The sequence below is a fragment of the Elephas maximus genome, chromosome 8 (genome assembly GCF_024166365.1).
Source record: "Elephas maximus indicus isolate mEleMax1 chromosome 8, mEleMax1 primary haplotype, whole genome shotgun sequence".
NCBI classification, from domain to species: domain Eukaryota; kingdom Metazoa; phylum Chordata; class Mammalia; order Proboscidea; family Elephantidae; genus Elephas; species Elephas maximus.
In genome coordinates this window covers 96,749,287-96,764,372 of record NC_064826.1, presented here as the reverse complement: position 1 = coordinate 96,764,372, position 15,086 = coordinate 96,749,287, and the positions used below count along the sequence as shown (strand labels likewise).

At 42.0% G+C, this 15,086-nt stretch overlaps 1 protein-coding gene across 1 annotated transcript in view; it reads left to right on the top strand.

The window, feature by feature from the left end:
- Positions 1–14,218: 14,218 nt before the first annotated feature.
- DPY19L2 (dpy-19 like 2) overlaps positions 14,219–15,086 on the top strand; it is a 118,698-nt gene continuing 117,830 nt past the window's right edge. The window contains exon 1 of the mRNA XM_049893767.1: positions 14,219–14,606. Within this exon, the coding sequence (XP_049749724.1) occupies positions 14,219–14,606 (388 nt within the window). The remainder of the gene's footprint in view (positions 14,607–15,086) is intronic.

Here is a 15,086-nt window from a genome sequence, read left to right as displayed (position 1 = left end):
TCAGTTTTTCAGCTTGAGAAATGCCAAGCAAATTCTTCCCTTTTGGTTTTCTAACTCCAGATCTTTGCATATATCATTGTAATATTTTAGCTTGTGTTTCTGAGCTTTCCTTTGAAATCTGTCACCTCTTTTACTTCATATTTCTTCCATTCACTTTAGTTACTCTATGGATTTTTATGCTCAAGAGCAAGTTTCAGAGTTTCTTCTGATGTTCATTTTGGTATTTTCTTTCTATCTTGTCTTCTTAATGCCCTTTTGTTTTCTTCATGTATAATGACCTTGATGTCATCCCACAACTTGTCTAATCTTCGGTCATTAGTGTTTAACGAGTAAAATCTTTTCTTGAGATGGTCTCTAAATTCAGGCATGATATATTTAAGGTCGTACTTTGGCTCTCATGGGCTTGTTTTAATTTTCTTTAGTTTCAGCTGGAACTTGCATGTGAGCAATTGATGGTGTATTCTGCAGTGGCTCCTGGCCTTGTCCTGACTGATGATATCAAGCTTCTCCATCTTCTCTTTCCACATTAGTCAATTTGATTCCTGTGTATTCCATCTGACAAGGTCCACATGTATAGTTGTCATTTGTGTTGTTGAAAAAAGGTATTTTCAAAGATTAAGTTGTCAGCCTTGAAGAATCCTATCATGTGATCTCTGGCATTGTTCCTATCACCAAGACTGTATTTTCCACCTAATGATCCTTCTTCTTTGTTTCCACCTTTTGCATTCCAATTGCCACTAATTATCAATGCATTTTTTTTTTAATTGTGCTTTAGGTGAAAGTTCACAGCTCAAGTTAGTCTCTCGTACAAAAATTTATACACATATTGTTATGTGACAGTAGATGAAGTCTCTGTAATGTGACAGCACACTCCCCCTTTCCACCCTGTTTCCTATGTCCATCCAACCAGCTCCTGTCCCTTCCTGCCTTCTCATCCTACCTCTGGACAGGAGCCACCCATTTGGTCTCGTGTATCTACTTGAATTAAGAAGTACACGCTTCATGAGTATTATTTTATATTTTATAGTCCAGTCTAATCTTTGAAGAGTGGGCTTTGGGAATGATTTTAGTTCTGGGTTACCAGAGCATCCAGGGATCAAGGCTTTGGGAGCTCCTCCAGTCTCACTCAGGCCATTAAATCTGGTCTTTTTATGTGAATTTGAGTTCTGCTCCATACTTTTCTCTAGCTCTATCAGGGGCTTATCAATGCACCTTAATTGCATTTTTGGTCAATTCCAAACTGCAGCAGTTCATAAGAACCTTCAGCTTCTTCATTTTTGGCATTAGTGGTTAGTGCATAAATTTGAATAATGATCATCGTCTTATTTGTCTATTGCTGCTATAACAGAAATGCCACAAGTGGATGGCTGTAACAAATAGAAATTTATTGTCTCACAGTTTACAACAACAAAACAACACAACCTGTTGTCTCACAGTCTAGGCAGCTAGATGTCCAAATTCAGGGGTTTCCCTCTGTTGGCTCAGGGAGGAAGCCCTAGTCATCAATCATCCCCTGGCCTAGGAGCTTCTCAGGGAAGGACCCTCGGCCCAAAGGACATGCTCCACTTCTGGCTCCTGCTTGTTGGTAATTAGGTCCCTCTCCTTTCTGCTCAATGTTCTCTTTTATATCTCAAATGCAATTGACTCAAGATACAACCTAATCTTGTAGATTGAGTCCTGCCTCATTAACAAAACTGCCTCTAATCCTCCTCAATAACATCATAAAACCAAAACCGAACCTGTTGCTGTCGAGTTGATTCTGAGTGGTTAAGAGCTACGAGCTATGGCTGCTAACCAAAAGGTCAGCAGTTCAAATCCACCAGAAGCTCCTTGGAAACCAAATGGGCAGTTCTACTCTGTCCTATAGGGTTGCTATGAGTTGGAATTAACTCAGCAACAGGTTTGGTTTTTTTTTTTAATAGGACAGAGTAAGAACTGCCTAATAAGGTTTCTAAGGAGTGACTATGGGTTCGAACTGCCAACCTTTTGGTTAGCAGCTGAGCTCTTAACACTGTGCCACCAGGGCTCCCATTAACATCGTAGAGGTTAGGATTTACAACACATAGGATAATCACATCAGATCACAAAATGGTGGACAACCACACAATGCCGGGAATCATGGCCTAGCCCAAGTTGACACACATTTTTAGGGGACACATTTCAAACCATAACAATCATATTGACTGGTCTTCCTTGTAGGCATATGGATATTATTTTATCACTGACTGCATTGTATTTCAGGACAGATTTTGAGATGTTCTTTCTGATGATGAATGCAATGCCATTCCTCTTCAACAACAATGTTGTTGTTCTCGACATAGTGGACCACGTGATTATCTGATTCAAAATGGCCAATACCAGACCATTTTAGCTCACTAATTCCCAGGATATCAGTCTTCAAGTGCTCTATTTTATGTTTGATGACTTCCAATTTTCCTTGATTTGAACTTCCTACATTCCACATTCTGACTACCAATGTATGTTTACAGCTGTTATTTCTCATTTTGAGTCATGCCACATCAACAAATGAAGGTCCTAAAAGCTTTACTCCATTCTTTTTATTAAGGTTGATCCTATTTTTAGGAGGCAGCTATACCCAGGCATATTTTGAGTGCCTTCCAACTTGAGGGGTTCATCTTCTAGCACAATATTGGATAATGTCCTTATTATCCATAAGTCTTTCTTTCTTTTTTTTTTTTTCTTTTAAAAATGGATTTAAAAATACTGGACTGAAACCAACATCGTGGTGTAGACAGATGCACCATTCTACCCTCTGCAGCAAAGACCCAAAAAACTAAGTAAAACATACAAACGTCAATCCCAGAACCCTAAACTTCAAATGAAGGGATAAAGAACTAGATCAAACACCAAATGGAAGAAGAAACTGATGGAAAACAGAGAACAAGGACAGATACAAGTGAAGGTCTCCTGCCAAATAAAACAATACAACATTGCCATCTTGGAACACAGTCAGCAAGGACCCTGGACAGGGAGTATGGGAAGACAACTTCATGGAGCTCCCAACAGGAGACAGAGCATCCAGTTACCAAAGAAACACTCTTTCCCATCCCTCACCCTCTGTCCCCTATGCTACCTCCAGCACTTCCCAAAGGGCCATGGTGCACTGCTCAGCTAGGGAACCACCGGGCCTCCAATACCCCAAGGCCACCCCACATCCACAGGTCAGCTCCTGCCATGTCATTTTTTCCCCCTTTTGTTCCTTTTCTTTCTCCCTCCCACATAGTCCCACCACTTCCTGATAGGCCACACTGTGCTATTCAGCTACAGAGCCACCGGTTAGCCACATCCCTGGGTGTGCCCTGCCCCACCCACCAGCTCCCACTGCACTATTTTTTTCCTTTCTTCCTTTTCTTTCTCCCTCCCTCCCATCCAGTTGGCCACCTCCACCCCTTTCAGACAGGTTATGCCATGCAACCCAGCTAGAGAGCCACTGGCTGGCCCCCTACCTTAAATCTGCCCCACTCCCACTGGCTGGCTCCCACCATGCCATTTTTATTTTCTTCCCTTTCTTCCTTTTCTTCCTCCCTCTCACCTAATCCCGTATGCCATCTCACCCCTTCTTGATGGGCTGTGCTGCACCTCACAGCTAGAGGGCCACTGGCCCACAGCCACCGTGAGTCCGCTCATCCCCACTGGCTGGCTCCTGCTGCATTGATTTTTGTTGTCTTTTCTTTATCCCTCCCACCCGATCCTGTATGCTTCCTCCAACCCTTCCTGCCAAGTCACACACAATGCATCACCTCAGCTAGAGAGCCACCAGCCCACGACTGCCCTGGATCTACGTTGCCCCCAATTGCCTGTTCCCATCACTTTTTTTTCTCCTGTTATTTCTTTTCTTTCTCCCTACCATCTAGCCCCATACATCACCTCCCCTCCCTTCCAACTGGCTCTCAGGTCCACAATGCCCCCACTCACTGCCATTTTTATTTATTTATTTATTTATCTTTTCATTTCTCTTTCTTCCTTTTCATTCTCCCTCTCACCTAGCCCTGAATACCACCTCCACCCCTGGTGCTGAACCCTGCTGCTGAACCCTGCTGTGCTGCTGAGGCTACAGAACCATAGAAACACCAGCCCACAGGCCTCTGTGTCTGCCCTGCCCCTACCCACCTACTTCCACCATGCTGCCATTAATTTCCTTCTCTTTATTTTCTTTCCCCCTCCCACCTAGCCCTGTAAGCCACCTCCTCTCCCTTCACACCGACCCTCAGGTCAGCCCCACCCCCACTTGGTGGACCAACCGTGCAGCTGGTTTTTAAATTTCATTTTTAGTTTTGTTTTTCTATTTTTAATTTTTTCTCTCTTCCTTTTCTTTCTCCTTCCCATCTGGCCATGTGTGCCACCTCCTCCACTTCCCGCCAGACCCCTCTGCACCACCATGGCAGTGCCCCAGGTCTGCCTTGCACCCACCCACACCTGTGGCCCTTGCCACACCACCACTTTTTTTTCTTTCTTTTATTTCTCTCTCCCACCTAGCCCAGTATGTCACCTGAAAGCATTCCTCCTGAGAATGGGAACAAGACAAGATGCCCTTTATCACCACTTCTATTTAACATTGTGCTGGAAGTCCTAGCAAGAACAATAAGGCAAGAAAAACAAATAAAGGGCATTCAAACTGGAAATGGAGAAGTAAAAGTATCTGTATTCACAGATGATATGACCCTATGCATACAGAACCCCAAAGATTCTTCAAGAAAACTATTGGAACTAATAGAAAGATTCAGCAGAGCACTAAGATACAAGATTAACACATAAAAATCAGTTGGATTCCTATATGCTAACAAAGAGAACTTCAAAAAGGAAACCAGGAAAACAATACCATCTAAAACAGTCCCTAAAAAAAAAAAAAAGAAAAAGAAAAACCCAGAAATAAATCTAACCAGGGACGTAAAAGGCCTATACAATGAAAATTATAAAACACTGTTGCAAGAAACCAAAAGACACCTACATAAATGGACAAACATACTATGCTCATGGATAGGAATACTCAACCTTGTGAAAATGTAAATTCTACCCAACGCAATGTACAGATATAATGCAATCCTTATCCAAATACCAACAGCATTCTTTAATGAGATGGAAAAACTAATCACCAACTTTATATGGAAAGGAAAGAAGCCCTGGATAAGCAAAGCATTACTGCAGAAAAAGAATAAAGTAAGAAGCCTCACACTACCTGATCTCAGAACATACAGCCATAGTAGTCAAGACAGCCTAGTACTTGTACGACAACAGACACATAGACGAGTGGGACAGAATTGAGAACCCAGATGTAAATCCATTCACATATGATCATGTGATCTCTGACAAAGGACCAAAGCCCATAAATAGGGAAAAGATATTCTTTTTAACAAACGGTCCTGGCAAAACTGTATGTTCATTTGTTAAAAAGTGAAACAGGAGCCCTACCTCTCACCATACACAAAAACTAACTAAAAATGGATCAGAGACCTAAATATAAAACCTAAAACAATAAAGATCATGGAAGAAAAAAATAGGGACAACGTTAGAGGCCCTAACACCTGGTATAAATCCAATACAAACCATAATTAAAAATGCACAAACATCAGAAGATTAACTAGCTAACTGCGAGCTACTAAAAATTAAACACGCTCACCAAAGGACTTCACCAAAAGAGTAAGAAGAGATTCTACAGACTGGGAAATAAATTTTGGCAGTGATATATCTGACAAGGGTCTAGTCTCTAAAATCTATTAACACCTCAACAACAAAAAGACAAATAATCCAAATAAAATGGACAAAGGATATGAATAGATACTTCACCAAAGAAGAAATTCAGGCAGCTAACAGACACATGATGAAATGCTCTAGATCATTACCCATTTCCCCATTGCCATTGAGTTGATTCTGATTCATAGTGACCCTATAGGACAGAGTAGAATTGCCCCATAGGGTTTCCAAGGAGTGGCTGGTTGATTCAAACCGCCTGCCTTTTGGTTAGCAGCCAAACACTTAAACCACAGGGCCACCAGGGCTTCATAGCCACTAGAGAAATGCAAATCAAACCTACAATGAGATACCATCTCACTCCAACATTACTGGCATGAGTCACAAAAACAGAAAATAACAAATTTTGCAGAGGTTGTGAGGAGATTGGAACTCTTGTGCTTTGCCTGTTGGAATATGAAATGGTACAACCATTAAAAAAAAAAAAAACCATTACGTAAAGCAATATGGCATCACCTTAAAAAGTTAGAAACAGAAATACCATTGTTGTTGTTGTTGTTGTTAGGTGCCATTGAGTCTGTTCCGACTCATAGCGACCCCACGTACAATAAAACAAAACACTGCCCAGTCCTGCACCATCCTTATAATCCTCGTTACGCTTGAGCTCGTTGCAGCCACTGTGTCAATCCACCTAGATGAGGGTCTTCCTCTTTTCTGCTGACCCTGTACTCTGCAAAGGATGATGTCCTTCTCCAGGAACTGATCCCTCCTGACGACATGTCCAGAGTATATAAGACGCGGTCTCGCCATACTTTCTTCTAAGGAGCATTCTGGCTGCACTTCTTCCAAGACAGATTTGTTTGTTCTTTTGGCAGTCCATGGTATATTCAATATTCTTCACCAACACCACAATTCAAAGACATCAACTCTTCTTTGGTCTTCCTTTTTCAGTGTCCAGCTTTCACGTGCATATGATGTGATTGAAAATACCATGGCTTAGGTCAGGTGCACCTTAGTCTTCAAGCTGACATCTTTGCTCTTCAACACTTTGAAGAGGTCCTTTGTAGCAGATCTACCCAATGCAACGAGTCTTTTCAACTCTTAACTGCTGCTTCCATGGCTGTTGATTGTGGATCCAAGTAAAATGAAATCCTTGACAACTTCAATCTTTTCTCCATTTATCATGATGTTGCTCATTGGTCCAGTTGTGAGGATTTTTGTTTTCTTTATGTTGAGGTACAACCCATACTGAAGGCTGTGGTCTTTGATCTTCATTAGTAAGTGCTTCAAGTCTTCTTCACTTTCAGCAAGCAAGGTTGTGTCATCTGCATAACGCAAGTTGTTAATGAGTCTTCCTCCAATCCTGATGCCCCATTCTTCTTCATATAGTCCAGCTTCTCAGATTATTTGCTCAGCATACAGATTAAATAGGTACGGTGAAAGAATACAACCCTGACGCACACCTTTCCTGACTTTAAACCAATCAGTATCCCCTTGTTCTATCCGAACAACTGCCTCTTGATCTATGTAAAGGTTCCTCATGAGCACAATTAAGTGTTTTGGAATTCCCATTCTTAGAAATGTTATCCATAATTTGTTATGATCCACATGGTCGAATGCCTTTGCATAGTCAATGAAACACAGGTAAACATCCTTCTGGTATTCTCTGCTTTCAGCCAGGATCCATCTGACATCAATAATGATAACCCTGGTTCCACGTCCTCTTCTGAAACCTGCCTGAATTCCTGGCAGTTCCCTGTCAATACACTGCTGCAGTCATTTTTGAATGATCTTCAGCAAAATTTCGCTTGTGTGTGATATTAGTGGTATTGTTCTATAATTTCCACGTTTGGTTGGATCACCTTTCTTGGGAATAGGCATAAATATCTTCCAGTCAGTTAGCCAGGAAACTGTCTTCCATATTTCTTGGCATAGACGAGTGAGCACCTCCAGTACTGCATCTGTTTGTTGAAATATCTCAATTGATATTCCATCAATTCCTGGAGCTTTGTTTTTCGCCAGTGCCTTCAGAGTGGCTTGGACTTCTTCCTTCAATATCATCGGTTCCTGATCCTATGCCACGTCTTGAAATTGTTGAACATCGACTAATTCTTTTTTGGTATAATGACTCTGTGTATTCCTTCCATCTTCTTTTGATGCTTCCTGTGTCGTTTAATATTTTCCCCATGGAATCTTTCATTATTGCAACTCGAGGCTTGAATTTTTTCTTCAGTTCTTTCAGCTTGAGAAACGCCGAGTGTGTTCTTCCCTTTTGGTTTTCCATCTCCAGCTCTTTGCACATGTCATTATAATACTTTGTCTTCTCGAGAGGCCCTTTGAAATCTTCTGTTCAGTTCTTTTACTTCATCAACTCTTCCTTTGGCTTTAGCTGCTCGACGCTCAAGAGCAAGTTTAAGAGTCTCCTCTGACATCCATCTTGTTCTTTTCTTTCTTTCCTGTGTTTTCAATGACCTCTTGCTTTCTTCATGTATGATGTCCTTGATGTCCTTCCACAACTCGTCTGGTCTGCGGTCACTAGTGTTCAATGCATCAAATCTGCTCTTCAGATGGTCTCTAAATTCAGGTGGGATATACTCAAGGTCATATTTTGGCTCTCAAGGACTTGCTCTGATTTTCTTCAGTGTCAGCTTGAACTTACATATGAGCAATTGATGGTCTGTTCCACGGTCGGCCCCTGGCCTTGTTCTGACTGATGATATTGAGCTTTTCCATTGTTTCTTTCCACAGATGTAGTCAATTTGATTTCTGTGTGTTCCATCTGGCGAGGTCCATGTGTATAGTCACCATTTTTATTGGTGAAAGAAGGTATTTGCAATGAAGAAGTCGTTGGTCTTGCAAAATTTTATCATTCAATCTCTGGCATTGTTTCTATCACCAACCACTGATCCTTCTTCTTTGTTTCCAACTTTCGCATTCCAATTGCCAGTAATTATCAATGCATCTTGATTGCATGTTGGATCATTTTTAGACTGTAGCAGCTGATAAAAATCTTCTATTTATTCATCTTTGGCCCTAGTGGTTGGTGCGTAAATTGGAATAATAGTCGTATTAACTGGTTTTCTTTATAGGCATATGGATATTATCCTATCACTGACAGTGTTGTACTTCAGGACAGATCTTGAAACATTCTTTTTGACGATGACTGCAACACCATTCGTCTTTGAGTTGTCATTCCCAGCAGAGTAGACTATATGATTGTCCGATTCAAAATGGCGAATACCAGTCCATTTCAGCTCACTAATGCCTAAGATATCAATGTTTATGTGTTCCATTTCATTTTTGATGATTTCCAATTTTTCTAGATTCATACTTCATACATTCCAGGTTCCGATTATTAATGGATGTTTGCAGCTGTTTCTTCTCATTTTGAGTCATGCCACATCAGCAAATGAAGGTCCCGAAAACTTTACTCCATCCATGTCATTAAGGTCGACTCTACTTTGAGGAGGCAGCTCTTCTCTAGTTGTCTTTTGAGTGCCTTCCAACCTAGGGGGCTCATCTTCCAGCATTTTATCAGACAACATTCCGCTGCTATTCATAAGGTTTTCACTGGCTAATGCTTTTCAGAAGTAGACTGCACGGTCCTTCTTCCTAGTCTGTCTTAGTCTGGAAGCTCAGCTGAAACCTGTCCTCCAAGGGTAACCTGCTGGTATTTGAATACCGGTGGCATAGCTTCCAGCATCACAGCAACATGCAAGCCCCCACAGTACAACATATTGACAGACATGTGGGGGAGAAATACCATATGATCCAGCAATCCCACTCCTGGGAATATATCCTAGAGAAATAAAAGCCATCACACGAATAGACATATGCACACACATGTTCATTGCAGCATTATTCACAATAGCAAAAAAATGTAAACAACCTGAGTGCCCATCAACAGATGAATGGATAAAGAAATTCTGGTACATATCCAAAAAAAAAAAAAAAATCCATTGCCATCGAGTTGATACCGCCTCATAGCAACCCTATAGGACAGAGTAGAACTGCCCCCATAGAGTTTCCAGGAAGCACGTGGTGGATTCAAACTGCTGACCTTTTGATTAGTAGCCGTAGCACTTAACCACTATGCCACCAGGGTTTCTATGGTACGTACACACAACGGAATACTGTGCAACAATAAAGAATAATTATGAATCTGCTAAGCATCTCACAACATGGATAAATCTGGAGGGCATTACGCTGAGTGAAATAAGTCAATCACAAAAGGACAAATATTATATGAGACCACTGTTATAAACACCCAAGAAAAGGTTTACACACAGAAAAAAAAATCTTTGATTGTTATGAAAGAAAGAAGGAAAAGGTTGGGGAGGGGAAACCACTAACTAGATAATGGGCAAGTGTTAACTTTGGTGAAATGAAAGGCAACATACAAGAGAAGTCAACACAACTTGACAAAGGGAAAGCCATAGAAGCTTCTAGACACATCCAATCACTTTGAGGAACTAAGTTACTGGGCACTGGGGACCGTGGTCTTGGGGGACATCTAGTTAAGTTGGCAAAACGTAGTTCATAAAGAAAATGTTCTATACCCAATTTTGATGAATAGCATCTTGGGTATTATAAGCTTATGAGCAGCCATCTAAGATACATGTATTGGTCCCATCACCTTTAGAGCAAAGGAGAATGAAGAAAACCAAAGACGGAAGGAAAATATCAGTCCAAAGGACTAACGGACCACATGAATCACAGCCTCCACCAGCTTGAGCCTAGAAGGTGCCCAGCTACCACCATCCATTGCTCTGACAGGGATCACAATAGAGGGTTCAAGACAGAGCGGGAGAAAAATGTAGAATAAAATTCAAAAGACTTACTGGCCTGACAGAGACTGGAGGAGCCCTGAGACGAAGGCCTCCAGACACCCTTCTAACTTGATACAGAAGCCACTCCCAAAGTCCACCTTTCAGCCAAAGATTAGACAGGCCTATAAAATAAACAATAATACATATAAGGAACACCCTTCTTAGTTTACAAGACCAAATGTGCAACACCTGCCCAAAAGCAAAGACAAGAAGGCAGGAAGGGACAGAAAACCTGGAGGAATAAACATGGAGAACCCAGGGTGTAAAGGGAAAGGGGGAGAGTGCTGACACATTGCAGAGATTGCAACCTATGTCACAAAACAATTTGTGTGTACATATTTGAATAAGAAACTAATTTGCACTGTAAACTTTCACTTAAAACACAATAAAATTAAAAAAAAAAATACTGTTCCTAAACATTAATTTTTTAAAATTCTGATTTACACACCAATGTTGCCATCTTCTGGTTATATAGTTTCATTGCATTTTTTTGGTAAAAGAAATGCCAAATGCTTTACTGAAAGATAAAAAATAGAATCAACTCAATGGCAAAGGGTTTGGTTTGGATTTTATATATGACCGGGTTATAAATATGTGGTAATGAAAATAATTTGTTAAATCATGGGATATCTCCATTTCAAAGATGATGAGACAATGAGAATATATTTCATTATATATGGTTGCCATGAGTCAGAACTGACTCAATGGCAAAAAATTTTATTTCAGTTGTCACTTCATCATAGAATAAGCATCACTTTTGTTGGTTTAGGAGCCCTGGTGGCACAGTGCTTAAGAGCTATGGCTGCTAACCAAAAAGTCAGCAGTTCAAATCCACCAGCTGATCCTCCAAAACCCTATGGGGAAGTTCTATTATGTTCTATAGGGTCGCTATGAGTTGGAATTGACTTGATGGCAAAGGGTTTGGTTGTTTTTGGTATGTTGGTCTAAGCATGCAGCTAAAATGTAATCCACATAACAATCTGTTTAAAATACCTAGGTCAAAATAATTAATCCTTGTTAAAGAAGCTATAATTAAAAAAGTGAAATCACGCCATGATTCTATTCAACTGTAAGGAAGAAAATGCCATATTTTTCCTCTCATACACAAATCTACTCTTTTCTTTATTAAAAGAACACATTTATTTAGGCCGCTCTCTCTGTCGCCCAGTTCATTGATGAAAGTGGTACTCCTATTAGTGTTCATTGGTAGAACTAACATACACTTGGTGAAAAAGAATACAGGTAAGTAAAACAGTAATTAGAATAACATTCATAGTTAACACTCAGGAAGGTCTATCTACTAGAGTAAGAAAAAGGAACATTCATTTATTGAGCACCGATGATGTTTTAGGTGTTTTGCAAGCATTACCTCATCTAATCATAGCAATCATCTAGTAAGACGGATATAACTTTCCTTATTTTTTGGATGGGAAATTAGTCCTAGAATAGCTAAATTACTAGCTCAAAATCACACACTGGTAATCTTCCTATATGAATCCTCTGTGTAAAGGACTTAGTGTCTCACACATCATTATTATCTTTGTTTCCTATAGGGTTGCTATGAGTCGGAATTGACTCGATGGCACTGGGTTTGGTTTTTGGTATATATCTCAAGCATGTAATATATCCTGCTTCTTTTTTCCATTAACATTGCATCATGAATATTTCCCTGTATTAAATATTCACTGAAAATATGGCTTTAGTGTCTGTAATGCTCCATTATGAGTGTTCTATAGTTTATTGTTTGACAGTGAGGTTACTCCTATTTTTTTCACTGATATAAATAATAGCACAATTAACAAACCTATAAAAAGATTAACTTTTAAACGGTAAAAATGACTAGCTTTGTACTCTCAAGGGCTAGTTTTAAAAAGGTGCTTTTTTTTTTGAGTTGGCATATTTATTATTTTTTTTTTATCAACCACCTATAAACACCTTGTATTTTGAACTCAGTATTGGACAGATGGAGCCCTGGTGTCACGGTGGTTAGCATTCGGCTACTAACCAAAAGTTTGGCGGTTCAGATCCACCAGCTGATTCTTGGAAATCCTGTGGAGCAGTTCTACTCTGTTCTATAGGGTCACTATGAGTCAGAATCGACTCAGCAATAGGCTTGGTTTGGTATTTGGTATTGGACAAATACAATTTACTGTTAAAACTTGGTCAAATTACTATCTCTCTGATCCTCAGTTTCCAAGTTTGTACATAGTTATTGTGTGAATTAAATGAGAAATAATTTTAAGCACCAAACACAGTTCCAGGAAAGGTAGTAAATGCTCCTTTTAAAAAAAAAGCTTACAAATGAACAGTACCAGCACTTAAATAAGTGACAAGATGAATAGAACTGTCTGTAGGTGCTTTAGACCTTCAGAGAAAGAGGGGGAATTAATTAATTAGGGTTGGAGAAATGGGCTGGTGCTAAGAAGTCATATAACTCAGAGGGCCAGGGAGAAAAGGAAGCTAGATGGCTTTTCAGTAGGTTTTTTTTTTGGACAAAGAGATAGTTGGGAAGTCTCCTGCTGTACTTGGAACGACTGCAATGGAGGCTGTGTGTCAGGGAAACTGGGAAATTGAAGTTGAAAAGGTAGCTTGGATTACATTACTGAAGGCGTTGATTAGCAAGCCAAGATGTTCACACTTAATCTGTGGACTATGGGGAGCTATGAACATTTATGAGTATTTATTTATTTATTTGGTATCAGGAAAATTAACCTGGCCACAAATGAGCCATAGATTGGGGGAGAGGACAGGAATTAGGGAGTTCAATCTGATCCATAAAAAAAATGGACATGAGTGAAGCATTGTGGCCTCCAGCGGTATGTTGCTGTGCCGTAGTGTATGGGTGTATAGAGACTGTGGGGCTAAGAGCTCCCCTCTTGGCTGGTCCTGGGTGGTGACAGCGTTGAGCACTAAGCGTGAAGAATTCTGAAGAGTCTTGCTGGAACAGGTGCGTTTTCTTTCAAGAACAGATTAGCAGGCGCTGTCTTGGAAAGGGACACCACGCTATCACAGGAGGCACAGAAGGCGTCAGCCTAAGGCTCCCACCCCCCTCTGCCACATGCTGTCCTGTGGCCTCGGGACATTCCCTCCGTTTCGCTGAACCTCGGGTGCCTCAGCGATGAGATCCGGCGTTGAATGCTCAACGCAGTGTTCGCAGGAGGCGAGAAGTGTTCGCAAAGTGCCAGGTGCGCCAAAAGTTTCTCCTTCTATGGTTATTTCTGCTAACTAGGATTTCTTCCCTCTTTTGATAACTTCCAGACACGCTACTATATGCTAAACGTAAGCCTGAACTCTAAGAAAGAAATTACTCTGAGGACAGTTCCTCAGGCTGGACCGCCAGCACCTGAGCGGCCAAAGCTGTGTAGAGCGCGACGCGGGAGATTGCACCTGGGGAACGGGAGGCTACCGCGCAGGGGACTGTGGGACGGGATGCTGAGGTGCGGCCGGCGCGCAGGGGAGGACGGGAGGGGCGGTGCGCTTGGGGCAAGGGGCGGCCTAGACCGCACGCCACCCCCCCCACCGCGTTTCGCGGTCGCCATGACGACCGGGGAGCCGGCAACGGCGGCGGCGACGAGTCGTTGAGGCTGCGCCGGAGCTAGGCCGCGCTGGACGTCGTCCGCGCTCTGTTGGGCCGGCCGGGGAGAGTGACCCAGCGCCTTCCGAACAGGGACTATGAGAAAATGGTTGGGCAAACGAGAAGTAAGCTCAAAGAAGCGGCTCTCGAGCCGTTTCAGTCTTCTCGCTCCGCGCAGTCTAAGCGGCGGCGCCGGGCCACCACCGGAGATGGGAAACCGGAGGTGGAGGAGGAGCCGCAGGAGGAGGTGGAAAAGCAGGGGCTGCCTCGGCAGCTTTCGCCCTTAGGCGGCGGGAGCTTGCTAGGGGGCGCCCGGGAGTACTTGTCGCGGAGGACCCGAAAGCCGAAGCCAAATTGCATTCAGCTAGAAGTGGGTGCAAGGACCCTTCTACTGGGCCGCTTCCAATTCCTCCATAATTTCCTGGATCAGCTCCGCGAAAAGGTGCAAAAGTTGCAGATGCATAAATTCTCGAGCAAGACCAGCATGAGCATAGGTGAGCAGAGTGGAGTGGGGACAGCCCTTGCACGGAGCCCCGACGGCGCTGGGGACCAGACATCCTCCCCAGGGCACAGAGAAGCAAGATCCGGGGTCGGAAGGACCCGCAGGCTCTTCCCTCTGAGCCCAAGATTTGAAGTAGTTTTGGTGAGCCTGGAAGGAGATCAGTCCAACAAGCAAGTGTTTGTAGGTGCCTACACACTAACAACGAAGCCCGATCTCTGAATAATCGCAGACAATTCGCAGTCCCCTTAGTCTTTGTTTTAAAAGCTTTTGCCGAGTTTTCTGGCATAGTGGTCACCCCTTTATCATCAACAAAACGTCATCTTATATAAGGTATTCAGTTATCCCAGTTTTTCTAAATGATAAGCTAGCCCTTGGGGGACGGACATCATATTCCTCTGCACTTTAAGATAAAAAGTATTTTAAAGATTTAGTTGAGATTGTTTATAATGAGAGTAAAGACGAAGTAGACAAT